Source organism: Microtus oregoni, unplaced genomic scaffold (genome assembly GCF_018167655.1).
Source record: "Microtus oregoni isolate MIOR12 unplaced genomic scaffold, Mior012 000006F_ref0000085, whole genome shotgun sequence".
In the NCBI taxonomy this organism is placed as follows: Eukaryota; Metazoa; Chordata; class Mammalia; order Rodentia; family Cricetidae; genus Microtus; species Microtus oregoni.
The window spans coordinates 9355824-9383254 of NW_024543065.1; the positions used below are offsets into that span (position 1 = coordinate 9355824).

At 35.8% G+C, this 27431-nt stretch overlaps 1 protein-coding gene across 3 annotated transcripts in view; it reads right to left on the reverse strand.

Annotated features, from left to right (window-relative positions):
- The window catches only part of Lama2 (laminin subunit alpha 2), a 583059-nt gene that overhangs the window by 414717 nt on the left and 140911 nt on the right, over positions 1–27431 (reverse strand). For all 3 annotated transcript variants that reach the window (XM_041653904.1, XM_041653903.1, XM_041653905.1), the window contains exons 2-3: positions 26142–26312; positions 16469–16581 (exon numbers count right to left, since the gene is read on the reverse strand). In XM_041653904.1, coding sequence (XP_041509838.1) covers positions 16469–16581; positions 26142–26312 — 284 coding nt within the window. The remainder of the gene's footprint in view (positions 1–16468; positions 16582–26141; positions 26313–27431) is intronic.

Consider the following 27431-nt stretch of genomic DNA (forward strand, 5'->3'; position numbering starts at 1 on the left):
TAGATTGTCACATGGGAAAAACCTCAAATTTATTTTAATACTCTTAAGTGGATGCTTATGAACAGATAAACATAATGAATGAAACGAGTCTAGTATGCTCAACAGAGGACTGAACCCACCATGATGATAAAGATATAATCGGAAAAACACATCACCTCAAAATGTGTATAAAGAAGATGCCCCAAAACAAAAGGATAAAAATAATGTAAAGTACAACATACACCATTAGCAACCTAAAGTGTAAGTAAAAATAGAAAGAAATGATATTTGCCAAAATAATCATTGGGAATTCCTCCAAACTAATGAAAACTATTAACTCACATAATTCAGAAGTTTTTGAATTCCAGGACATTTTTCTAATACAAAATTATAAAATAAAAAGTATCTTGGGCAATTGAGAATGTTGACGTAAGACTAGAGGCATTTTTACGGCAAGCCTGGCAACCTGAGTCCAGTCCTTGGAACCTGCCTAAAGGGAGACAGAAAGAAGTGACTCCACAAAGTCACCCTCTGACCTCTGCGCATTTGCCATGGCATGCTCTCCTGGACACACATTGTGCATGCACATATACCAGAATAGCAAATAAATAAATAAATTTTACGAATCACTCCCAGGTATATCAAAAGAGACTTCTGAATACTGCAGATAAAATGATAATAATAAAAGAACAGGATAAAAAAGAGTATTTCAAAGGCAGCAACAGTAAGAACTGTTTCTGAAGTTTGAGCAGAAATCATGAAAACCAGGAGGCAAGAAAAAAATTACTTCCCATCAAAAATTCTATATTCAACAAAAAAAAGCATCAAAAATAAACACATCACAGGCAAAGAAAATTGTAGAATGTTCTTGCCAATATGTTTTCTTTAGTTTAAAAAATGAGAAGCAGGAGATATTGCCTGGCAAATAAAGTATTTGTGGTGTAAGAATGAGGACCTGAGCTTCAATCCCCAACACTCATGTGAATAAGCTGAGCATTCTAATACAAAGCTTTATCCCAGTTCCAGGGAGGCAGAGACATGTGGATACTAGGGAAACAAAGAATATATTGTTGGATTAGACAAAGAAAAGCAATTAATTTTCCCAAAGAAGGAAAGTCCAGAGTAAAATATTACAAGATAACACAAACAAAACACAGGTGAAACTTTTGTCATTTAAATCTGATTATCAGTTGTAATACTCAATACAAGTGAAATAAATGTCCAATGTGAGGGAAGAATTTTTAGAATCATTTAATTCTGAATCAAATTAAATTCATGGTGCTTAAAGCATATACATCTGTAATACAAAAAGACATCAAAAAGACTAAGAGTATCTATTTAACACAAACGTTTATGTAAAAGAAGCAAGGGACTACTGCCAAAGAAAACACAAAGACTACCACAATGTGCTTGTAAAGGTCCAATCACAGTCAGGATGTTTCCATTGGTATCTTCATACAGAAACAAAAACATACATAACTTACTGGTGTATGTGTAATACTGAGGCCAACAGCTGCCAAACCATCATTCTTGATGCAAAAATGACAATGACATTAGCTGAAAGAAACTAACTTCAAAAGAGCTGCGCCTCTAACAAAAAACATAATATCACAGTGGAACTAAGTGAGGAAAAACATTAATAAGATAGAAAATATTCTATAATTTAGATATAAAGCATTTAAAAACATCATTGGCATAGAAAAATTACAATAGAAAATTTTAAATGGTTTTAAATAAATGATAATGAAAATTGAGTATCAAAATTAAAAGATAACCAAATCTGTGTAGAGGCAAATATTTTACTCTGAAATAAGTTGCAAATATGCTAAGAAAAACTGAAATATTAGTAGTGTATTTATCAATTACAAGCAGGTAGGGGGAAATGATACAAATAAAATACAAATTAAATAAAAAGTAAAAATCAGGCCACATAAAAGCAGTATTCAATTGATGTGGGATTCCCCTCTATATGCTGTGAATACCATTGGTTAATAAAGGACTGCATTGAGCATATAGCAGAGCAGGGCAGAAAAGGCAGGGGAAAAGTAAAATGAATGCTGGCAGAAAGAAGAGTGGAATAGAGAGAAGCCATGTAGCTCTCACAGAAGACAGGTGCCAGAACATTAGCCGGTAAGCAACGGCCATGTGGTGATATACAGATAAACAGAAATGGGTTAATTAATATGTAGGAGTAGCCAGTGAGAGGGTAGAGCTAATGAGCCAAGCAGTGACTTGATTGATACAGTGTCTATGTGATTATGTTGGGGCTAAGTGGCCAGAATGAACAAGCAGTCCTCCTTTCAATAAATGGGTGCTCAATGTGGGGCTAAATCCATGTAAAACCTGAGAAAGCTTAAAAAGAAATCCTAGACACAAAAGAACAGAGTTAAGCATGGTATGGTGGTGGCATGGCATTTTCTTGGGTAGGCTCTGTTCACTAGAAGCAAGCAGAGACATGGCTCTTTTAAGAGAGGTTTTCCTGACTCAGAAGTAGTAGAAAAAAGCTGCACCATTTTGAAATGCTGGCTTTCTGGGCTGTGCTGCCAGCTTGACCTCTGTCTCTTTCAGGAAACCAAATATTTAAATGGGGTCTGTAAGCAGCATGTTATGAACTGCTTAATGGTTCTACATAGACTGACTGTCTACTTGGAACTGGGCAAAGCTTGGAACAGCTTGCAGAGGCAGTGAATAGACTTCCATTATGTTGGACTGTGCAGGGCAAACAGAAAGTACCATATATACCCTAGTAATGCTGTAGCTTAGGTTTTAAGAAGCACTTAACATTTTAAGAATTGTTCCTGGACAGTAAAGAATTACAGATATACAATAAGACAAATTCAGATCTAACAGACCTCTAAATGAGACACAGTGTGTTTAAAAATTGTTGTGTTAGGAGTGGCGGGCTACTTTCCCACCATCCAACCACCCACATGGCTAGCTTTACCCAAAATAATTACATGGAAAATGTATTCTTTGAAACACTGCCTGGCCCATTAGTTCCAGCCTCTTATTGGCTAGCTATTACATATTGACCTAACCCATTTCTAATAATCTGTGGAGCTCACAAAGTGGCTTACCAGGGAAGATCTTAACCTGCGGCTGTGTCGGGAGTGAGAATCATGGCGACTCCTTGACTCAGCTTCTTTCTCCCAGCATTCTGTTCTCTTTACTCCGCCTACCTAATTTTATGTCCTATTAAAGGGCCAAGGCAGTCTCTTTATTTAACCAATGAAATTAACACAAGCCAGAAGACTCTCCCCCATCAAAAAATTGTATGTAGGCTTGGTAGAAAGAGGAAAGAGAATATAGACAGTTATAAAAAGAAGTATTAAAATAAAAAAGGTAAAGTCGTTAAAGAGACAGTACAGACAGTCATAGATTAAAGGAGTAAAAAGAAAATAAGCCACATAAAGATGGGCTATACACATGGAGTCTGGATAATGTAATTTTTTGACTGTAAATGAGCTAAGTACAGGAAGACATTTCATTGCATAGGCTGCTAAGCAAAACCAAACCAGCATAGATATTTTTAAGGTTTCTTGATTTCAAAATTTGAGTCTAAGGACAAGTTGTTTTTGAAAAGAGGTTCTCCTTTTGTTTCCATGGAAGATGAGATCCTGTGGTTTGATTGACTAAGACCCCCTGAAAGGTTGCCTTAAATACCCCTCAAAAAATTACCTCTCCCAATAAACAGCAGGAAAATGTTTGGATGAACTACACCCATATTTCCAAATATTGTCTATAAATATTTCTTTACATTTAAAAGTGAATATGCAATAGTGATTTACATTGTCATGGATCTTAGTTTATTGATACAAATTTAAGGTCAAATTTCTTTATATATATATATATATATATATATGCTCTTTATTAAGGAATTGTGTTCATCCAGTTCATTAAAAATGTAATGTATAATTAAGAAATATAGGTTAATAGATAGTCATCTATAATAGTCAAGTTTATAGTCATGTTAATTAGATTTTCTAGAGGTATTGAGATGTATTTTTGATAATATGTATTCTTCAAACCTTTCAAAGACTACAGAATATGGCATTTAAAATGTTTTTAAGAATTTAGGACTTATCATGAAAATGAGTTGCATCTGCTCCTCACAGTTCCAATCGACTTCAAGAGAAAGATGGGCATTGAAGAGGCTACTTAGGGATTTTGTGAGCCATTTGGGAAAGAAACTACTCTTGTCTGAATGGACAGGGAACCCTGATTGCTTTTCGGGCTGGGGGGGGGGACTTGATTGGGGGAGGGAAATGGGAGGCGGTGGGGGGGAAGAGACAGAAATCTTTAATGAATAAATAAATTAAAAAAAACTGGACATGCAGGACCCACAGAGAAATGACTGCTGAACTTCCCTAAAGATAAGACTGTCCTTCAGGGTTCTTGCTTCATGAAAGAGTCTGACAAACATTCTGCAGGACACTATGGTCCTGTAGGCTGAAGATGAACAACAGTACAGAACAATTTTGGGTGACTTCCATGCAGCAAGATGTCTCTGTCATTTCTAGAGTTTTAGAAGTTGCTTATAATGCACTTCTGTTTACTTAGGTAATAGTATATCTTTCTGGAGTCTTTGATGGAGTTGAAGAATAGATGGCAATGATATAGTTTTCCTTAGTTATGATAAAAGATAAAGTAGATACAAATATTGTAACTGTAACTCTTGCTTGTTTTGTTATATGTGATTTTACTATGTTAAAGTTAGAACCTCCCTTTTCATTTAAACAGAAAAGGGGAGGTGAGGTTGTATTCTCCTCTGTATCCTGTGAATACCATTGGTTAATAAAGGACTTCTTTGAGCCTATAGCAGAGCAGGGCAGTAAGAGCAAGCCAGGCAAAAGTAAAGTGAATGCTGGGAGAAAGAAGGATGGAGTAGAGGAAAGCCATGTAGCCACTGTGGGAGATAGATGCCAGAACTTTAGCCAGTAAGCACCAGCCATGTGGTGATTCACAGATTAATGGAAACGGGTTAAATTAATATGTGGGAGTTAGTCAGTGAGAAGCTAGAGTGAATGAGCCAAGCAGTCATTTGATTGATAGAGTTTCTGTGTGATTATTTCGTGGCTAAGTGGCGGGGACAAACAAGCAGTCCTCCTTTCAACATTCAATATAACATATTGATCTTATAAGAGATTAAAATCAACCAAGCTAACATTTATTTGAAAATACTGACAAAATAATAAATACTAGAAAGCTCTCAAGAATCATGCTGTTACACATATGATAATGTACAAGAGAAATACTATAATTCTTTTAAAAATTAAAAGATAGAAATAGCCTACAATTATCAATTATAAGCCAATATATTTGTAGATGGAATGAATAAAGGTTTAAAAAAGCCTAAGTACTAAACTTACATAGAAATGAAAATTCTGAAGAAACATTAGTTACAGATTTCTATTCTGTGAATTAAAAAATCTACCACAGAAGCCGGGCGGTGGTGGTGCACGCCTTTAATCCCGGCACTCGGGAGGCAGAGACAGGCGGATCTCTGTGAGTTCGAGACCAGCCTGGTCTACAAGAGCTAGTTCCGGGACTGGCACCAAAGCTACAGAGAAACTCTGTCTCGAAAAATAAAAAAAAAAAATAAAATAAAATATAAAATAAAAAAAATCTACCACAGAGAAAATCGCATTGTCAAATCAGTCAAATGGCCTCACTGTTGCAGTGACCTGAGCAGTTTGGTGGTTATTTAGGAAGAAAGGGAGTTTGTTTCTTTAAATTATACATCCTTAAAATTCTAGGACCTGTCTAAGGAAGTATATATTCTGGAGACCTGTGCAGACCCTGTGTACATATCAAGAAGGCCTAATCTCTTACTTTAAAAATGGAATAACAACATGAGACATTTAGTCTTCTTGGTGAAAAAACTGATTTACAGGTGATGGTAGTGATGAGAACAATGTGATTGGAAATTCCCAAAACCCTTAAATTCGGAGAATTTCTAATCATTTTTCATGTATAAGAAATTAATACTTGCTTTTTCAAAATGTTTTAGCTATTAGTATCTGGTAACATTTTCTTTTTGTCTATTTGTTTTCTTCCTATAGAGAGAAAGAAAGACTGTGGAATTTAGTGATAGAAACATGGTAATGTCCTAAGAGGAGTTGGGAATGGAATTAGTTCATAATATTTTTTTGAGTGAAAGCTGTTGTAAATATTCAAAAATAAATAAATCTTTTTTTGTTTTTATTTTGTTTTTCGAGACAGGGTTTCTCTGTAGTTTTGGTGCCTGCCCTGGAACTAGCTCTTGTAGACCAGGCTGGCCTCGAACTCCCAGAGATCCGCTTGCCTCTGCCTCCTGAGTGCTGGGATTAAAGGCGTGCGCCACCACCGCCCGCCTTCAAAAAATAAATAAATCTTAATGAAATAAATGAAAAAAAAATTCTAGGACCATGTATGTTTCTTTCTTTCTTTCTCCTTTTCTTTTTTTGAACAGGGAGTGAGTAGAAGTCTTTGAGCCTTGACCTAGAAAAGCCACTGAATGCTATAGTTTCAAATGAAATTTACAAGGCCATTCTGGTAGGAACTTGGAAGACAATAATGCTGAGAATTATGTAGGTTGTGGAAGCCAAGTTCAAAAAGTTTCAGAATGAACAATGTTACCAACTAGAATGGAGATCATTTATTCTTTGGATATTTTGACTAGAATGTACTTTCTGTCCTTATCTTGAAAACTTGCCTAAGTCTAAATTTTAAAGCAAGGGATTAATTTTTTTGGTAGAGAAGATTTCAAGAAAGCCTAATATTGACTCTACCACAAGATTGCTAGTTATTACTTTTATGCAGGTCTACAATAAAAGAAATACAAAATATGCGGTGTGGAGAAGAAAAGGAAACTGGCACTCATGATTCAAGGCCTGTCTTGGAAGAGAGTCTATAATACTTAAAGAGATCAGAACATTAGAAAAGGTTAAATCTGCATTGAGATTATGGGAACAGTGACTTTATGTCAATACCCCTTCCAGTAAAGCTTCTAACTTGTGAAAGAAAAACCCTTAGGAATTTTCTACTCCCTAGAAAGACATCATTCACAAAAACATCTACAAATGCCATTCAGTGGCCAAGAGTTTATCCAAGGCTGGTAGCTGAGCTTGGCAGTGCTGGAGGATGCTAGATGGTAGATATGTTTGGGGAAGGCTTAGAAGATGTAACCTTGCAGGAGGAAGTGTATCACTTGGGGTGGGCTCTGTAGTCCCGAAAGCCATGTGCACTCTCCATGGCCTCTCTTTAATTCTAGATGCAAGTTGGCAAATGTTGCTCCAGCCATTTGCCACTTTGGATCCACCATCACAGACTCTAACCGTCCAGAACCAGAAGGCCATAATTAAGTCTCTTCTGTAAGTTGTTCTGGCTGTGGTGTCTATCACAGCAATAGAAAAGTAACTAATAAAGGAGGTAGAGTGTAAACTAGAACAAGAGAGATCATTTAATCTTCATATTATCTCATTCTACATTATATCTATTTGGATAGGTATGTATAGCAAATATTCAGTTTTTACTCAATTTTCAGCATTTTTGCATTTATTATGGCAAAAATATTGTATATTTTATTCGTATATATATGCATATAAAAGAAATATAAGAAACATGTTCTATTTTAAAAGCATATGTTCCACACAAAATAAAACCTCAAAACTCAATTATATATGGTTATGAGTCAAAAAGAAATTGACAAAATGTTTGAATTAATAAAGGACTAGAAGCCAGCTGTGATGGTGCACATCTTTAATCCCAGTACATGGAAGATAGAGGCAGGCAGATCTCAGTGAGTTTGAAGACAGCAAGGTCTACAGAGTAAGTTCAAGGATAGTCAGAACTATTAAACAGAGAAACTCTGTCTCAAAAAACCAAAAACAACAATAAAACAAAAAAGGAATAGAAAAATATTTATGTAAATGGTAACAAAGTAAGGCAAAGTAAAACCATTCATATAAAGTTCATACAAAGAATATGTCAGTGATTAACAAGGTTACTTCTTAATTAAAACCAAACAATCTGGAATATATAACAACAAAAAATGAAAAAATATAAAAGTGCTTCAATGACAAAGTGATACTTTTCAGGTCCTATCTATGTAAATTTTAGTTAAATATATTTAATAAAATATTTTGCATACAACATAAAATGTATGCATCATTTAAATAGTCTCAGTAATTAAACTGTTTCTGAACTTACTCTAAATTTTGTTTAATGTCTCTATATTATAGCCTAGTTGTTCTCTGTTCAACACATTTCCAGGACAGAAGACCAGGAAGTAATATTTACTGCATATCAACTATACATGCAGCAGTATGTGAGGCCATTGCCTCCGTATCATCAATTATTCCTTATACCAATCCTCTTAATAAGGCGGTGGCACTGTCACATTTAATATGTGACCCAACTGAGGAGCAAAAAAGTAGAAAATCTAATGAAGGTCAAAGAACTAACCAAGAAGTGACAGGTGAGTAGGATAGGCTTCCTAATGTCTCCCTAGCCTTCTTATGTTCGTTCTTGGGATTGTTTTTACATTTTACAGCCAGGGTAACATAAAATCATGTCCCATTTATGAATTAAAACACATATATTCCATCTTATAACTGAAACATGTAGCTATATTTATGAAAGTAAATCATATCTACCTATAAATAAGCATTGTAATTATACTCAATATATGTATAATGGCCCAAATTTGCAAGTCTAAGACATGTGTGACTAAGTACAGTAAGATATATTAAGTACAAGCATAAATTCTAAGAATAAAATGAAGTAACACAAGACTCCAGTAAAATGATGAAATAAAGATGTTTCATGTGTGGAAGCCATCAGACAGCTGGGAAAATCACCCTCATTTGGTCTATTTTCAGAAGTCTTATTCAGTCTTCCCATCACAAAGTTCTTATGATTTAAATGTTAACAGATCTTTTCTGACAGCCTTTTAAAGAGTGACTTGTTTCCCTATGTTCTATTGTTCCTACATTTTATAAACTAATCCAATTATCCAGTGACTTAAAGGAGCACTTCCCCAACCATCAGTTAGCGTTGTTGTAAAGGGACATATATCTACAAGTAGTGTTTCATGATGGCACTAGACTCATGTCTATCTTTGTTGCTAATTAAATAAACAAGTTAATATGTTGACCCTTGTTTAAATTACATTGCAGCAGCATATTAGTCTTTCCTGTCCCCAACCTTACACCCCACTTTTTTCAGCATTTGGAAAAACAAAATGCCAACCCATAACAGAACAAAAACAAATAAATAATTAAATATAGCCTGTGGTTTCCAACTAGATTACAAAAGAGTTACAACAATTGGAGCCTTTCTCAAACAATGTTATAAATAAGATAGAGTTACACAGACAGAGAAAAAGTAACAGACTTTTGGACTAGGTTTGGAAAGAGAATTGGTGAGAACATTTAATGTATGCCTTCTGTAAACTGAATATTTGTGTCCTAACTCCAAGGCAAAACCTTCAGGAAGTGCTGGGGCCATGAGGACAGAGCTCTTCCATGACCTTTGCAGGAAAAACCGCGATGGATTTATTTGTTCCTTGTGCCACATGAAACTACAATAGATGGACGGTGTTTATTTCCATCTTCTTCAATTTCTTTTATCTATGCTTTATAGATTATAGGGTAGAAACACTACACTTTCTTCCTCATGTGTATATATCCCTATTTCATTTTACATTGCTTATACAATTATGTAATGTCCTCTTAATTTCCTTTGGATAGTTTATTGACATTGCACAGTAACATGATTTCAAGGATTTTTTTTCTTTTTTTGCTAGTTTTAACTATGTGGTAGATTCCCTGTATATAAGAATACATAATTTGTAAACTGAGAAAATTCACATTTTTTATTTGGATGTTTTATTTCTTTTTCTTCCCTAATTACCCTAGCTAAGATGTCTAGTACCATAATGAGGGAAGTGGTACCAGTGGGCACCTTTGGTTTGCTACTGATCTACCATGAAATTCCTTCATCTGCTCACTATGGAATGCAATGTTGTTAGCTATGGGTATGCTGTACATGGAATTTACTGTGTAAATATTCATGGCTTTGATAGTCAGTTACAATGTTGTTAGATTGGGTGTTTCTAACATGAAATTTACTGTGTAGATATTTATGCCTTTGATAATCAGTTTTTTTTAAAATTTATTTATTTATTAAGGATTTCTGCCTCCTCCCCACCACCGCCTCCTATTTCTCTCCCCCTCTCCCGATCAAGTCCCTCTCCCTCATCAGCTCGAAGAGCAATCAGGGTTCCCTGACCTGTGGGAAGTTCAAGGATTGCCCATCTACTGCACGTACTGGCTTTGTGGGAGTCATTTAAAAAAAAAAAAGATTTTAGCATAAAAGAAGTTTGGGTTTTGTTAAATGTATTTTCTATACAATATACTAAAAGTCATGATTTTTATCCTTATCCTGTTTTTATGCTATATTACATGGGAAGACTTTCATGTATTGATTTGTCCTTATGCAAAAAAAGCAAATTCTACATGGTTGTGGTGAATGATCATTTTAAAGTGATAATGTATTAAACTTGCTAACTTTTTATTTTAGGTTCAACAATGATACTGATTTGTAATTTTTTTTGTGTCTTTGTCTAGCTTTAATATCAATATATTACTGTTCTCATACAAATGCATTCCAGAGTGTTCAAAAAGGATTTTATTTTTAGGAAAAGGTTTAAGAAAGACTGGCACCATTTCTTTAAATGTTAAGTAGAGTTCAGCAATCCATCAGGTCCTGGGAGACTTTAAAAAACATTTTCTTTTTTTATTGAATTTTGTGTATGTTTGTGTTCATGTGTACATTTGTACATGTGTTTGCTCATGTGAGTGCATATACATGTTTGTATGAAAACTTGTGTGTGGAGATTAGAGAACAATTTATGGGAGTCAGGTTCCTTCTTTCCCCATGTGCGCCTCAGAGACTGAACTCAGGCCCTCTGGCTTCATGGAAAGCATTTTTATCCAGTAAGTGATCTTGCTGTTCTTTCTGGGAGACATTTATTAGCAGGTAAATTTCCTTTGTCTTTTTGGGGCAAGTGAGACAGTGTTTCCCTGTATAGCCTTGGCTGTCCTGTAACTTGATCTGTGGACTTTGTCCCCTAAGTGCTTGGATTAAAGGTATGTCCTACCACTAATCCTCTTTTGGACCATTAGGTTTTTGTTTTTTTTCTATTTCTTTGTGACTTAGCTTTGGGAGTATATCTTGTCTAAGAATATATCCAGGTCTTTTAGACTTTTCCAATTTATTGTTATATAGATAGTTGTTTTTTACAATAATCTTAAATATGCTCAATTTACATGTTATCTATTGAAATCTATTCTTTTATTTTTTTATCTCATTTGAATCTTTTCTTCCCCCCCCCCCATAATCTAGCTAGGTTCTGCTAACATTGTTAATATATTTTCTGAAGTCTAATTTTGTTGATCATTTCAGTTTCATTATTTCTGCTCTGATTTTTATTATTTCCTGGCTTCTATTAACTCAGGGATTAATTTGTTTATTCCTTGAGAAATAGCAGTTGGCTGAAAGAGTTTTTGTTCCTTTTCATGGTATTTGTCACTATTCAGACCACTTTTAGAATTCCTTTTGCTTTTTGTGGTGTCTTTCTATGTTTACCTCACAATTTGTTTTTAATTTTCTTAAATATTGTTTTCAACATATTATTTCTTCAGGAAAGTTTTGCTTAATTTTTGATTATTGGTAAATTTCCCGAACTTCTTTGAGCCATGGGAATGTAGAAAGGTATTAACAAATTAAATTTTTTAAAAAATTTTTATTGAGCTCTATATTTTTCTCTGCTCCCCTCCCTGCCTCTCCCCGCCCTTCAACCCTCTCCCAAGGTCCCCATGCTCCCAATTTACTCAGTAGATCTCGTCTTTTTCTACTTCCCATGTAGATTAGATCTATGTATATCTCTCTTCGGGTCCTCATTGTTGTCTAGGTTCTATGGGATTGGGATTTGTGGGCTGGTTTTCTTTGCTTTATGTTTAAATAATTTAACATGAAAAAGTAATTAACTTTTAAGAACACTGACTTTAATCTTTCTTCCTGTGAGTGTGTGTGGGGAGGGAGTAGGTACATGTGTACAAGTATCCACTGAGGGCAGATTCCCTCACACTAAAGTTATAAGCACTACTGTTGAAGAATGACTCAATCCTATTAAATAACCTAAGCTTTAGGAGCAATGTCTTCTATTCCAGTTACACAGATTCTCAAAATATAGTGATACATACTTTTAAATACTAATTCCATACTTTTCCAAAATTAACTTTCTTTTTTAAAAAAGTGCTAGCCTGTCTCATGTAATAGAGCTCTACAATGTCAATGAATAAAATATTTAGATGAATAGTATGTAGCACAAGGTCCCCACAGTTGTTAAGCCAATCTCATTTAATCAATGCATTTCAGTGAGTGGGTGATTAAGACGAAATGATGCCTGCCTGTGAGTGTAACTAACTCCAGAGAATTCCTGGATTGCCTAGGAGGAGGACTTTTCATACACGCTAACAAAGTCTACTAAAAAATATCATTTCAGCATCTGCTAGGAGAGATGAACCAGCAGTTAAGAGCACTGGCTACTCTTCCAGAGAAACTGGTTTGATTCCTTCATCTACATGATGGCTCACAACCTTTTATATTTCTATTTCCAGGTTTTCTGCTGCCCTCTTCCAGCCTCTGTGGAAATTAGCCACACATTCATATAAAAGAAAGTTCAAAATTAAAAAAAAAATGACTGCAGTTTTATATTATGTATCAGTCAGCTTTTCCCTTAAGCAAATCCAAGGACAGCAAAAAAATAAGCACTCAGATTACAAATAACAAAATAATATCGGAAATCATAGCATAGTCACAAGGCATTTGAAAAATGACACAAAAGAAATATTTGAACATCCTGTGAATTTTTGAGCATTCATTATGATCGTCTAACTTGCCATACAATTTTGTTCATCATCCTGATGTTGGGCTTTTTTTTGTATATTTCAGTGGAACAGCTCAGTTTCTACATGAGTTTATGCTGATTCTACATCCTAATAATAGCCATGCTTGCCAGATGGAATTTGTTATACTGCTATAATCATTATTCTATATTCTTACAACAATGTAATATTTATTCTGCTAATCTCAGTGGCAAAGCACAGTGTGATTAAATCATTTGCTCAAGATAGGCTGTGAGTAAACAGAACTGGGAAATGTTAACATCCCTTAGTAATAAATGTCTGAAAACAATCTGTTTATAAAATAAGGAGCTACTTTTTATGAATAAATTGTCTTATTGTTTTAGTGCTTATCTCGAATGCTAAAACATTAAAGAATCTTCTAAGTGTAATTGGTGATGATTTGATCAAGCACTTCAATGACTGCTCCTGATATTTAAAATAGTAATTTATTAAAAGCTTTTTCAGAAGAGTCAAGAATACATAAACAAAGTAACTAGTACTTGCCAAGATTTGTATGTATACCTCAGGATTATAAGAAATAAATCTTTCACTGAGTCAGGGAAAGCCAATGATATTAGCCTATTCTTTATAATAGCATTGCTTTGAGTCTGAGGCAACAATAGCTAGTATGATGCTTAGTAACAAGGTATTCCTTTGGGATGTGTGTAAAAAGGCAGACGTTATGTCATGCTAGAAACATGATGATGAGAAATCTAACTATCTGTCTTTAGTAGCACAGACATTAGCAAAACTCTCTCAATAGAAGCCAGGAAGACAGTACGTGGTCACTCCTTGAACCTGAGCTATTTATAGAAATATATTTAAAAAAACAACGATTCTCATGAGCTCTAAAGGTTCAGGTCTTCAGAGTCCTGTTACTACGACATTCTAGAATACTTCTAATTTGCATTTGAATACTTCAGGTGTGATCCACACCACGGCCTGGTAGCAGCTTTGTAAAGAAGGACAGTTCACTTTTTTAAGTCTATATGCTCTTCAACTATAAAATAGGGGCTTTTAACTTTGCAATCCATAACTAAAGTTCTCCACACAAAGGCAAAGTCGCTTGGTAGTACCGTTTTTCTAAGGAGATATAAGATTAATTATTTGGGAGAATAAATGTCTCAGAATTAAACCTTCTAAAAGCTATTAAATAGGAGTAATAACAACAGCTGCCTCAATGGATGCTGTGAGGAGCACGTGAGATAGTAAAGAACATCCACATCTTCTTGGTTGTCCCTGCATTAAAAGATGCTCTTCTTCATCTCTATCCTGTAGCTGAGTAGGTACCAGAACACCTTCTAAATTTTGTTAATCCACAGAGAGAGGTCACATGAAAGTGGGAAACCCCTTCTGGTATAATGAATTCTATTAAAAAACTTGGCTATAAAACATGATTAATTGACTAAACTTAAATCTTGGGTCAAGTAGAAATGAGTGCTTACCTCATGAAATAGGCTATATGAGTCTGCCTTCTCTTAAATGCATATATTAGGCTAATTTTTAGGAAATAGGAAAAAGTAAACATAAATATGAAAATGGGCGAGTACCACACTATCAGACCATTTGAGCCTATACTTGATAAACCAGTTCAACTTGATGAACTCAGAGTTCGGAATTGGGTCAACCTTTATTATAAATATCCATGCTCCTTGTTTTGAAGACATAACTATAGAAGATATTTTAGAATGTCAAGTCAGCTTAAGGTTATTATACTACGTAGCAGGAAACATAAACACAGAAAACAACACCTGTTTCTGAGGATATCATGTGCTCATGTGGAAATCAGTACATGAAACACAGGAATACATGCCTGCCTTCAATGAAAGCACATGACTTTCAGGTAAACTCTGACTTGCTACGTTAGTGACGGATTAGTTGCTATACAGCATGAAGTTTAAACCTGTGATTTCATCATATGGCTGTAAATTAGAAGGAAAACTGATGCACCATTGGATAGCAAATAAATGATATTGTGGTCCAGCTCAACAGGAAGTTTAAGTAATCTGTGCACACAATACTAATAATTGACTTTCCTGATCCATGTGCAATGTAAAATAAAAATAAAGGGAGAATAAATGAGAACAGTAAACCTTCACTATCTATTGATTCCCTATCACTGGCAAAGACCTGAGTCAATGGACTGCAGTCTCTCTCTTCATTGGAAAGGTTGAATTTTAATGATCACATGGCTGCTGGGATCAATAAAAGTCCAAGCTGTCAATACTCAGAAAAAAAAGGAAGTCCATTTTGAGGTTAAGATCCTCTGGAAATTCATCCACAGATCAACTGACCTAACGAATCTCATGATGGCATTTGCACCCCATGGCCAGAGAGTACTCTGAGACTTCTTATGAAGTACGAACTAATACTCTTCTAATGGGTAGAATTAAACTCGGGTTCACTGATTATTCAGCAGTAGCATTGGGACCCTACTCTTATTCAGTTGCTTGGGTGCCATGGAGTCTTTGGAGGGAGGGATACAGGAGCATGTACCATGGGGTCAGCTAGGTTGCTCATTCCCCAAGCAGCCATGCATACCTCAGGAATATGTGCACCTCACCAAGAAGGGCCAAGATCCTAGAGAAGAGATGGTTAGTTCTTGGGTCTAGTGTCAATCTATTCTGCTAGTGGTTCCTTCCTCACACCATGGCATCCCATGACAACCATGATCTCACTGTGTCTGTGTCATTAAATATCTTCACCACATTCTCATATCGCACAGGAGGTGCTGGTGGAAGATTTTTCTATGATGATGCAAGGAAATGAAAGAAAAACAGACTAAATAATAATCTTTCTAAGTAAGTTCAACATTTCTTAACCTCTGGTCAATGACACAATCTTATTATGTGTTGGGGAAAAATTATGGGAATGTCTTTTCAAATTCCATCATAAATCCATATGTGGGCCTAAATAATTTGGGAATGGAGATGAATATTGGTTATTAAACTCAGTCTGAATGAAGTATCATGAAGAAAAATAAGAGAGTTAACTGTGTGGACTTATGCAACACAAACTGTGACCTCCAACATAAATTTTATACAACTACAAAGCCTAGTATCTCATTTAGTCATTCAAGTTTAATTTGAGAATCAGCTGTTACAGCTTGCACAACTCTAAGTAATGAGAAGCAATTTACTCATGAGCCTGCTATTCAAGAGCCTTATAAGTACACATACTATCAGAAGCATGGTAGCAAGAGGTTTATTTTATAAGTTTTAATCTGCACTGTTGTATTTTCTTCACTTAAAATTTTGTCGATCCATATTTTTATCATTACTCCCAACTATTTAGGAGACAGTTGGCTTCTAATTCATTTCTAAACCAGCCACATGGATCCATTCGAGTTGTGTTTTAGAAGTAAGTGCCAAACATCAATAAATGGCTATACAGGAAATGGGTAGGATCTTTTGTCACAATATTGAGAAAATAATAGTGATAAGAAAGCATATCTCTTCATCTAAAAATTGCTAACTAAACAAATAGCAGATGCAGGGTATAATTTCAAAAGCGGAAAATGACAAGAAGTACTCTACCTGCTGTAAATCCAGAGTAATTGTCACATAATGGTATTCGACTCCATTCTTGATACTGGGACTCTGCCACCATGTATTCTTGCCATCGATAGCATTTGTGATCGGATGTCTCTCTGTGGTGTCGGCAGCAGAGGGGGGAGAGAAAAGACCAGATAATGAGTTTATAGCTGTCTCTTAAAAAAATGTAAAACCAAGTTGTGGAGGTAGACCAAGCCTTCAGATAACAATCATTTAAAAAAGCAATTTTAATCTCTGACACATCTCTGTGGTGTCATAGTTTTACACAATATGGCAGGAAATGGTGACATGCCTAGGCTACAGAAGGTACTGAATGCTGACCACCAACTAAAACAGAAAGCCTTAAAGATACTTCCAAAAACAAAGTGCAAAGATATCGTAAAGAAATCCAACTAGTGTGCTGATCATTTGATAAAGTAAACTCTCCTGTTGGAAAAATGCTTGAACATTGCTTGTTCACACACATTCTTCTGAGATGCAAACAATCCAGTATGTATGTTGTATGTGGCTTTAATATAAAATTATACCTTTTCCTGACTATGAGATTTTCTTTTGTAACAAGTCTTTAACTTGCCACCTTCCTACCATAATTTAGAACTACTCCGAGAGATTCCCCTAACCCTCTTGCCAATATTCACTTGGCCATTCCAGAAAGGAATCGAATGAACATTTGCAAGCCAGGAGACTGGCCCATGAAACTCCAATAAACCAACCAAGCACAGGCTTTCCCTCCTGAGCCCAATCCAGACAGAACTGTTTGTGGGGTTCAAAGAGAGACTGGAGACAAGGAAGGACGTGTGAGCCATTCCTCCAACCATGACTGTCTTTCACTACAGCTCTTTTTCCTTCTGAGCCAGGAGCTCTAAGATTCTCGTGCCTTCGAATTCATCACACAGATCTCAGAACAGAAATATCCCCACATATCACAGTCTTGTTACATTTTTGGCTGTGTTGGAAACTTTTCCCATATTTCACAAGTTCTAGATCTTTTCTCTAAATATGCATGGAGCACATCTGGCTGAGGATGGCACGAGTGGAAGCTGTGTTCCTGTTTCTGTTCTCAATGCTGTCTACGTCCCTCAGACTTCATGCAGGAGCTACCACATCTGCCCTCTGCAATGTTCACGAAGTGTTGGTGAGATTCTCTGCTGTTGTGGTAAGGCTGTTAATTTGTTTTCAGGCCACCCAACAGCTCAGACCCTAAAATAATCACACAGAAAGCATATTATTTGCAATATTGTTTGGCCAATAGCTTAAGCGTATTTCTGGCTAACTCATATCCTAACCTAACCTAACTCTATTAATTTGTATATCTGTGGCTGTGGCTTACCCAGTAAAGTTCCATCCAGCATCTGTCTCCAGCAGGGGCTACATGTCTTCTCTCTGACTCTGCCTCCTTTCTCCCAGCATTTAGTTTAGTTTTCCCCACCTACCTAAGTTCTGTCCTATCAACAGGCCAAGGCAGTTTCTTTATTCACCAATGGTATTCACAGCCTAGAGAGGGGAATCCCACATCACTCTGCTACCCTGTTATCTTGCTGTTCATTCTGGTATAAGTGTGCACTGCAGTACTAGTCTTGGGGACTTGAACAAAATGAATTGTCTCAGAAAATATTCAGAGTTAAAGTGTGGTAGTTAATTGGGTTCTCAGCCTAACTGGATTTGGAATCAATTAACAGACAGCTGCTGACACACCTGTTCAAAATCATGGATGCACCTTCCAGTTTCAGCCTAGACAAAAGGAGTTCCAAGAGAAAAACTTTGTGTTTTGCCTTCACATCTCACTAGAAAGTTTATAAACTCTGTTGCTGCCTTTGCTGCTTTTCTTTGCTCGTCTCAGAATCCAGACTTTTCAGGTTTCCAACATGCATTGAAGATCAGTGGCTCTGCAGGAAGCCCCCAGGACCTCAACACCATGTTAGGACTGTTGAACCACACAGTCTTTAGAACTGAGCTACTTTGTTCTTAGCTTCTTCCATGTGAAAATAGCCATCGTTGGCCTCTCTGGCCCTTTCTATATATTCATTTGTTCAGTGCTGTTCTACAGAACCCTAACACAATCCTTATTTTATGTTGAAGGAATACCCCTAACGAGTGAACAAATTTTACCAATATGAGGATCAACCCTATCCTCTTAATTTGTCAGCAGAATCCAAGAGCTCGGACATGTGTTCTGTCTGATATGGGAGGAAAGACCACAAGACTTGGGGTATAAAGAGCAGGCATATTTGATTCCAGCTATTTCTTGACTCCACTATTTAGTACTTAACTGACTATGAACAGATCACTTAAATTCCATTTTATGCCAAAAAGATGGATAGTAAAAACTCACCCACAACAGCATATTTTTAGATACTCAACTTCCAAGAGAAATGTAAAATCAGAAAAAAAAATGTGTGTAATATATCTGGGAAGTTAATATAGGAATTCTCCCCTCAGTTTTATAAATAATAGTAATCTTGAGTCTATAACATCATTCAGGGTACCATGAATTCAAAATTTATTCATAAATTAATGGACATTTAGAAACCTACAATTATCTTTAAATAAAACAAGAATATCAAATTAAGGAAAATTTGTTAAATTTATCCTTTTTACTTTTATAAAGACAGTGGAGCACTGTATTCATTGTTCTTATTATAATTAATCAGTGAAATCATTTGAGTGCGATCCCTTTCTTCAGGGATCTGCCCACATGTGCTACTACTATGAGGAACATATTTGTATAGTACTGAAATAAGTGATAAGCCCATTAAAAATGTGCATTGTTATGAATCTTGCAGACAAATTAAACCTAATAAAAGTTGAAGATAAAAATATCAGCAACACAATATTTTGTGGTCATGATTATCCCCAGGCAGCAGAGTATGGGATATGTGTGCTCTTAGGACAGTGTAAGAATTATCCTAATATCTCAGAGCCCTGCTACATTTTGGATTATGTTGGATCTTCTTCCAGGAGAATACTTGGAGCTCACTGCCCAGCCAATATAGCTTATTTGACAAGCTCCAAGCAAACGATAGGCCCTACTTCAAAATCAGAGATGGAGAGTGCCTAAGGACCAACACTCATGGTTATCCTCTGTCCTTTTCACATGCAACTGGACACATAAACACATGAATATTCAATGCACACATACATGAAAGGATGCTTACTAAATTTGTCATTTTCAGTTAGTAAAAATTTTGATGTTAATTTTATCTATTTGGTCTTCTATATTATTTTCAACTAAAACATGAACTTAAATTCTGATGTTTATATATTCATTTAGACATGTAATAAAGGAGAGAATGGTAATAAAGCATTGCCACTGGAAATTCAGTGCAGCTCTGGTGCTCCTTGGATTTTACTTTGAACCAAGTCTTATCACATCAATAGCTCATTGGGATGAGGCATCCTGTTTCAATACCGAAAGTAAAATTGACGAATATATTTAATAATTCATGCCAGTTGAATTCTGTTGGAGTCAGGTATAATGTCACTTTATAAAAACAGCAATCCACTGAAGCACAACTAAATATCAACAAATGTCTCTGGTAGTTGAGCAAATGCAAAAATCAGCACATTAGGAATCAGAGCAGTACATGAAGTCTTATTGCCATTGCCTTTACAGAAAAACAGATATAGAAAACATTCCCACATCTTTCTAATTCTTTTTTGCTGTTGTTGTTCTCATGTGTGGGAGCAAAGCATACAGGCAGACATGATTCTAACAGAATTCATAGGTTTTTGGTAATTGCCAAGAAAATCTGTTTTTCTGAAAATTTTGCTATCTGCTACTTCAAGTCAAATTGAAATGAGACTCAGCCAGGAAAAAAGATGAGAATATGTATCAACAACTAGCAATAATTCCCACTTTAATAATCATAATTAATTGCAAATACTGATTAATGTTGGCAGAGTTCCTTTATTTAAAAAAATATAGAAACATTATTTCCTCAAAAAGGATAAACTATACAAATCAAAGAAAGAGCCAAGTACATTTGAAAACTGGCTGGGGAATCATTATATAATCTTCTCAAACTGTTTTTGTTTTAATTAAGAAAAACAAATTACTAACAGCCAGAAAGTTCATTTCATTTTCTTTGCATGGTGATTAAATGCAGACCTTATGGGTTTATTCTGGAAGGCCCCTGAATTTGTGGAAATTTATCATTTGTTACTACAACTCTTACTCAAGTATTTATTGCCAAATTTTTATTCCCGTCATAGTTTATTCTTTCTGTGTTTCCAGTATCAAAATTGATTTTGAAATGTAATGAAGCAGCTCACACTTAAAAATAACACAAAGTAAATGCAGGCTGTGACAAGTTTAAGAGACTCCAAGTGAGCAAACAGAAATCGGAGCTCTCCTCCAATGCACCACGCTTCATTGAAGGAACTAGTTTTGGCTTTGATATGAAAAACTTTGTATGTCTACATCAAAACATGAGTTTCTTTCACTGAGATGCAATAGACCCCAAACACAGAACCCTGAAGCAGACAGGTGACAGGAGGGATCAGTGACTCTGCCTGACAAGAATGAGTCACCCATTTCTCCAAACAGAGTCTCCACTTAATTCTTTTCCACCCCAAACTTGCATCGTTATCACTGTTTCTAGGATAGTACTCCCTTCCATCTTTCTCTGTTGTGTATAACACACTTACATATTTAAATATATTTGTCTATTTAATATACATAGACTGCAATATACATCAATGCTAATTTTATATTTAATGAATTTCATGTAAGCATAATCATAGTGATGTCCACACATTCATCTATCTAATTCTCCCTCTTTTTTATCCTAGTCTAAGCACACAGCTACACAGTCCCACCACATTATGTCCATCATTCACCTACTACCATGTATGGGATTCTAGGCTTCCATGTCCTAGCAAAAACTGAGAAACCATTCCCTGAATAGATGGTGATTCCTGTCCAACAGAACTCGTTTTCATTCCTCGTGAATGTACAAGTTATTATCCATAAATTCATTTACTTTCTGGCTTTTGCCTCAGTTTCCCTACTACTCTGTATTTCTTCTCTGCTGTTTTTGCCTTCTCCTTGAGGGTCCGTCCAGACATTTGCTGCTTCTCTTTTTACCCCACTCGGTATCTGCACCACGAATAACACCCTCTTTTCTCTTCACTTGGTATCACATTCTCCTGATTACCTGGCTTGAAATAGTTTTCTTCATCACCAGCCTTGATTATCCAAAGTAATTTTCTTACCTAGTGAAGCTTCTTCAGGGCTCTGGCATTGGTTCTCGGCTGTTAGCATACCGATCCAGAGGGAGCCAAACCCAAGCTGTGTTTAACACTGCCCAATTCCATGCATACACCAGAGTGACAAAAAGATATGAAAGTTTTTTTGTGGATTCCCTCTATGAAATACCTTAACTTTTCAAAGACCCTGGATTTACAATATCAGTAATATTATTCATATAAGTGTCCATACATTCATATGTATGGATATATTATATCCAATTTTTAAAATCTTTAAATTTGATATAAAGCCATTTAGCTACTCTTCTCTCTCTCTCTCTCTCTCTCTCTCTCTCTCTCTCTCTCTCTTCTTTCTCTCCCTTCCATTAAGAATAGCTCAATTAATCTATTCTCCTTAGTATTTTCCTTAGTATTAAAATATGGCAAAATAATATTATATATTTGTCCAAACCTATAGACTGTACACTGCTAAAAGTGAGACCCAATGTAAACTGTGACAGTTGGATGATGATGTGTTGATATAGGTTCAACAGTGTATATTAGCACTTTAGACAGTGGGGATAATGAAGATTGCAAGGCTATGGAGGAGGCCACACATATGCTGAGGAGGTGGATATTTGTGAAACCTTGATACTTTGTTCTTTATTTAACTGGAAACCTAAAACTGTATTTAAAGACAATGTGTGAATAAAATTGAAAAAATGAGAAAATTGTCTAATTATATTTTCAACATTATCTCAACTACCATTATTTACTCTACTAATCTCTTTTCTAGGCAACCATTATAGATATAGACATATTATTTTCTAAAACGTATCTGTAGGTCAGTCTTCATCTCTAAATTATTTTTAAATAATTTCATTTTATCATACAAATTCTTTACAGGCTAAAGCAAATTATATATAATTCCCCCCCCAATATGCCATGTTATGTCACATCCTCTATATGTGTGCATGACTTACTTTGATAATTCACTTATTCTTCCTCTCACAGCCTTTGTTGTGCATGAGTCTCTCTTTGTACATAGGTTCCTCTAGGCAAGTTCTTAGTGCCTGATCCACTTTTCCTTATTTCCTTATACTTTCTCTAGATTGAAGAATATAATTTTATTTTGTGCTTCTGTTTTGACTATAATACCTGTTCTTATTCTGTGACATAGAGACATGGTTCACAGAGGCCAACAAGAAAGCTTGACATTCACCTCTTATTGGCCACTCCAATATTGGGTTGGTAGGATCCTTCATTTAAGCTATTAGCAGCTTCCACTCAATTCAGACTCTGCTGTCTGAAAATTTCAGTTCTTCCTAAATATTTGAACATCTTTTTACAAGGAAGTTTTTCTGTCTTATTCTGAATTATTTTCCTTTCTCAACTTTCTTTACCATCCTCTCATTACTCTTCAGTTCATATTTGACCTAGGTTGCCAGTTTCATCATGGTTTCATCAGGCAAGCCTTCTCTAATACTGAGACTAAATTTATGACCTCTTCTCTCACTTCAGGACATGTGTTCATTAACCCTTGGCTCACTAGTTGAAGACAGGACCATACATTATTCCCCTTGGATCTCAAGATCAGTACCTAGAAAATAAGTAACCAATGAACAGTCAAATTCCATGTGAATTACCATATCCCCAGCGTCAGTCATATTTTTTATCTTAGCTACTGACACAGACTTCAACTAGTGAATTCCCCTTTATTATTGAACTTGGTGTATGGATGGGATACTCATGCTAAAAATGTTTATAGAAGGACTAAGAGGGACCACTGCTGTAGGAAATCCTTCAGCCAGTAGCCATTAAGTTACCTACCACTGGGGTGTGGCCTCTTATACTATAAATGCTCTGTGAGTCTACCCCTAAATAAATAACCCTTTATTATACTCAATTACAAACTAGTGTGGGATTTCTTTTATGGGACCTGGCATGACAGAAATCTTCTACAACAAATTGAGGCCCAATGTGTGCCAGTTAAATCCACATAAAACCCGAGAAAGCTTAAAAGGTAACTTTAGACACAAAAGAACAGAGTTAAGCACAGCTACTTGAAGGCCAGCATTTTGCTAATGGCATGCTCCTTTAAGAAAGGTCTTCCTGATTCAGTGGTAACATAAAAAAAATCCACACAGTTTTGAAACAGTGGCTTCCTGGGCCTTGCTGCCAACTCAAACTCTGGCTCTTTCAGGAAGCTGAGCATTTAAATGGGGTTTATTGGCAGCATGCTGCAAGTTACTTGGTGGCAACATGAACCAACTGGTTACCAGAGTTGAGGTGATGAGTGTGGCTCCCATGCAGCAGTCTAGAAGCAGAAAATGGACTTTCACCTTGTTGAACTGGGCAAAGCAAGCAGGCAGGGCTGTATTTGCCCTAGCAATGCTGCCACTTAGGTTTTTAAGAAGCACTTAGCATTTTAAGAAGACTTCCTGGTCAGGAAAGAATTACAGATGCACAATAAAGATAAAATCAGATGGAAAAAAAAACCTCTAAATGGGTCACAGTGTTATGTAAATGTACATAGCCTCAGGAGAGAGAAGAAAAAGAATATAGACAGATGAGACAGAGTACAGGCAGTAATAGGTGTAAAAAGTAAAGAAAAACAAGCCACATAAAGACAGAATATACACAAAATGTCGGATTATTATATTATGATGTTTTCTTTGAATTTTTTGACTGCAGAGAAACATTTGCTTGTGGGAACTGCTATGCTAAACAAACATATGTTTTAAAGGTTTCTTGACTTCAAAATATGAGTCTAAGGATATTTTGCTTTGGAAAAGAGGATCTTCTTTTGTTTCCACAGAGGATAAGAACATATGAAATACTTTCAGACTAATGTGGTTTGCTGAACCAAGACCCCCCCGAAAGGTTGCTCTGAGCACCCCCAAAAATATTTCATCCAACAAAAAGCAGGAAGCAGTTTGGGGAGAACTTTGCCCATATTCCAAAATACTGTCATAAATGTTTGTTTACATTTAAAGGGTGATACGCTATAGAGATTTGCATTGGTATGGATCTTTGTTTATCAATACAAATTAAGGTCAATTTTGTTATACTGTATATATGTATTTCTGCTTGATTAAGTATTGTGTTTGTCCAGATCATTTAAAAATGTAATATATAATTAAGAAATATTGGTTAATAGAGAATTATCTATAATAGTCAAACTTGTAGTCAGTTAGGTTTTCTAGATATCCAGAGATGTATTTTGGATGAATAGACATCCTTCAAATCTTCCAAAGACTAAAGAATATGGCATTAAAAAACTTAGGACTCTTCAAGACAACAAAACACATTTGCTCCTGGCAGCACCAATTATTTCAAGAGGATGATGGGCATCAAAGAGGCTCCTTGTGGAGTTTGCTAGTCATTTGGGCAAGAAACTGCTCTCGCCTCTCCTGCTTGATGTTATGCTGTATGAACTGGACATGCAAGACTCACGGAAACATGACTGTTGAAGTTGTCTAAAGATGAGACAGTCCTTCGGGATTCTTGCTTCATGAAAGAGTCTGACAGACATTCTGAAGGACACAGAAGAAAGTGACTGACAAACTGCTAATATAGGTAGAACTATCTTTGAAATTTCCTGCTTCGTGGAAAAGTCTGTCAGATACTATGGGCCTGTGGGTTGAAGATTGGATGTCCTAATGTTACAGAAGAACTTTGGGTGACTGTCCAGGCAGCAAAATGTCTCTGTCAATTTTAGAGTTTTGAAAGTTGTTTACAATGCACTTTCTGTTTACTTAGGTAATATTATATACTTCTGGAGTCTTTGATGATGTTGAAGAATATATAGTTATAGTTTTCCTTGGTTATGATAAAGATAAAGTAGATATAATTATTGTAACTCTAATTCTTGTTTGATACCTATTTTGTTATATGTAATTTTACTATGTTAAGTTAAAACCTTCCTTTTTATATAAACAGAAATGGGAAAATGATGTGGGAGGTCCTTCTGTTTGTGTGTTCCTTTTATTGGTTAATGAATAAACTCTTTGAGCCTATGGTAGTGTAGAACAAAACTAGGTGGGGAAAACTAAATTGGGTACTGGGAGAAAGAAAGCAGAGTCGGGGAGGAGCCATTTAGCCCTGCCCGAGTCAGACCCTAGAACTTTACCTGGTAAGCCACAGCCTCATGTTGATACACAGATTAATGGAGATGGGATGATTTAACATATGAGTTAGCCAGAAATACGCTTAAGCTCTTGGCCAAACAGTATTGCAAATAATATAGTTTCTGTGTGACTATGTCGGGGCTGAGCAGCCAAGAACAAACAAGTGGCATCATACAACAGACCACAAAGAAAGCACAACAAAAAGGAAAATTCTGGAAACCTTAGGCTTGCAAATCCTTTGACCTTAATATAGCTTGGCCTCCCTGTCTTTTTATCATCTATTCCATCCATTGCCATACAAATGTATAATACATGTAACATAAACATATAATACATACGGTGCGGGTGGCTGCTGTTTTGATTGCAGATTCGACACTGAGGATTCCTTACAGGCTGCCCAGGGACATGCTCCACCAACTTACAGTACATTTCGGGTCCTTTCTCCCCACATGTCGCATTGGTTGTGATGAGTGCATTAGAAGCAAGATTCAGGACAGCAGGAAATAAACCTAAAAGGAGTAACAAATGAAGGCATGTCACAATTCTTTGCTTTGCTTAAAGTGCAACTAAGTTATTTTTTCAAGAAATTAAATCAATCAAAAATAAAATAATTAGCAACTTAAACACCTGACTTAAGTCAATGCACTACATCAAAATACATTATTAAAAGAATATTTCTTTTATTTACTTTAAAATTTAATTAAATAGTCATGTCTCAAGTACACATTTAAAGATAGCCTTCATGTATTTGATATGATGGTATATTTCAATTTGATTCTATTGTATTCTATCTCAGCTATTTAATACCCAGTATTATTAAGCTCTAATCATATATAGTTTCTGTACAGCTACATACCTATGTTTTTCATGGTCCTTTTAAAAAAGATTTTTAAATTTTTTTAAAAAAAACAATCCTTTCTATTTTTATATACCAATCCCAGTTCCCTCTGCCTCCTCTCCTCCTCCTCCCCCCACCTTTCACCCACACCATCTTTTATCCTGTCTTCAGGGAGGCTAAGTCTTCCTAAGAGGAGTCAACCAAGTCCTTTTATACTCCAATTATCATTTAGTGGAAATTGCTGCTACAACATGTGCATATACAGACTAGAGAAAAAAAGAGCGCTAAGAGATCTTAGAAAACTATTTGTTGCTTGTTTCTGTGCTACCAAAACTTTATTATAAACCTAGTAGTCAATGATCATAGGCCAGAAATTCCTTCTTTGTGTCTATTGGAAGGATTTGATTTAAACAGGTCCATCTAAGTGCAAAGTTGAAGAGGCCTCTTGTTCCAGCTCAGAACCCAGTGGGGGTTTTTACTTCCTCTTAGGTGATGACAGATCTGCTACACATATATTTACAATTTGCATTCCATGAACCTCCTTTCAATGGCAGCACCATAAAGTTAATTATCTAAAGCCCTTCTTCAACTGAAACCTCATCATGGAGAAGACATATTTGAGATGACAAATAAGTAGAATTGCTTTGTGCATGGAACGTTCTAGCCACTCAGGTTGTCTCAGCTCTGTATCAGAACCCGGTATGTATCATTTCAACTTCAGACAGAAAATTCTTCCTAGCTATATTCAATGCATGGAGTTTTACTGAGACCCTTGGACTCATAAGTTTAT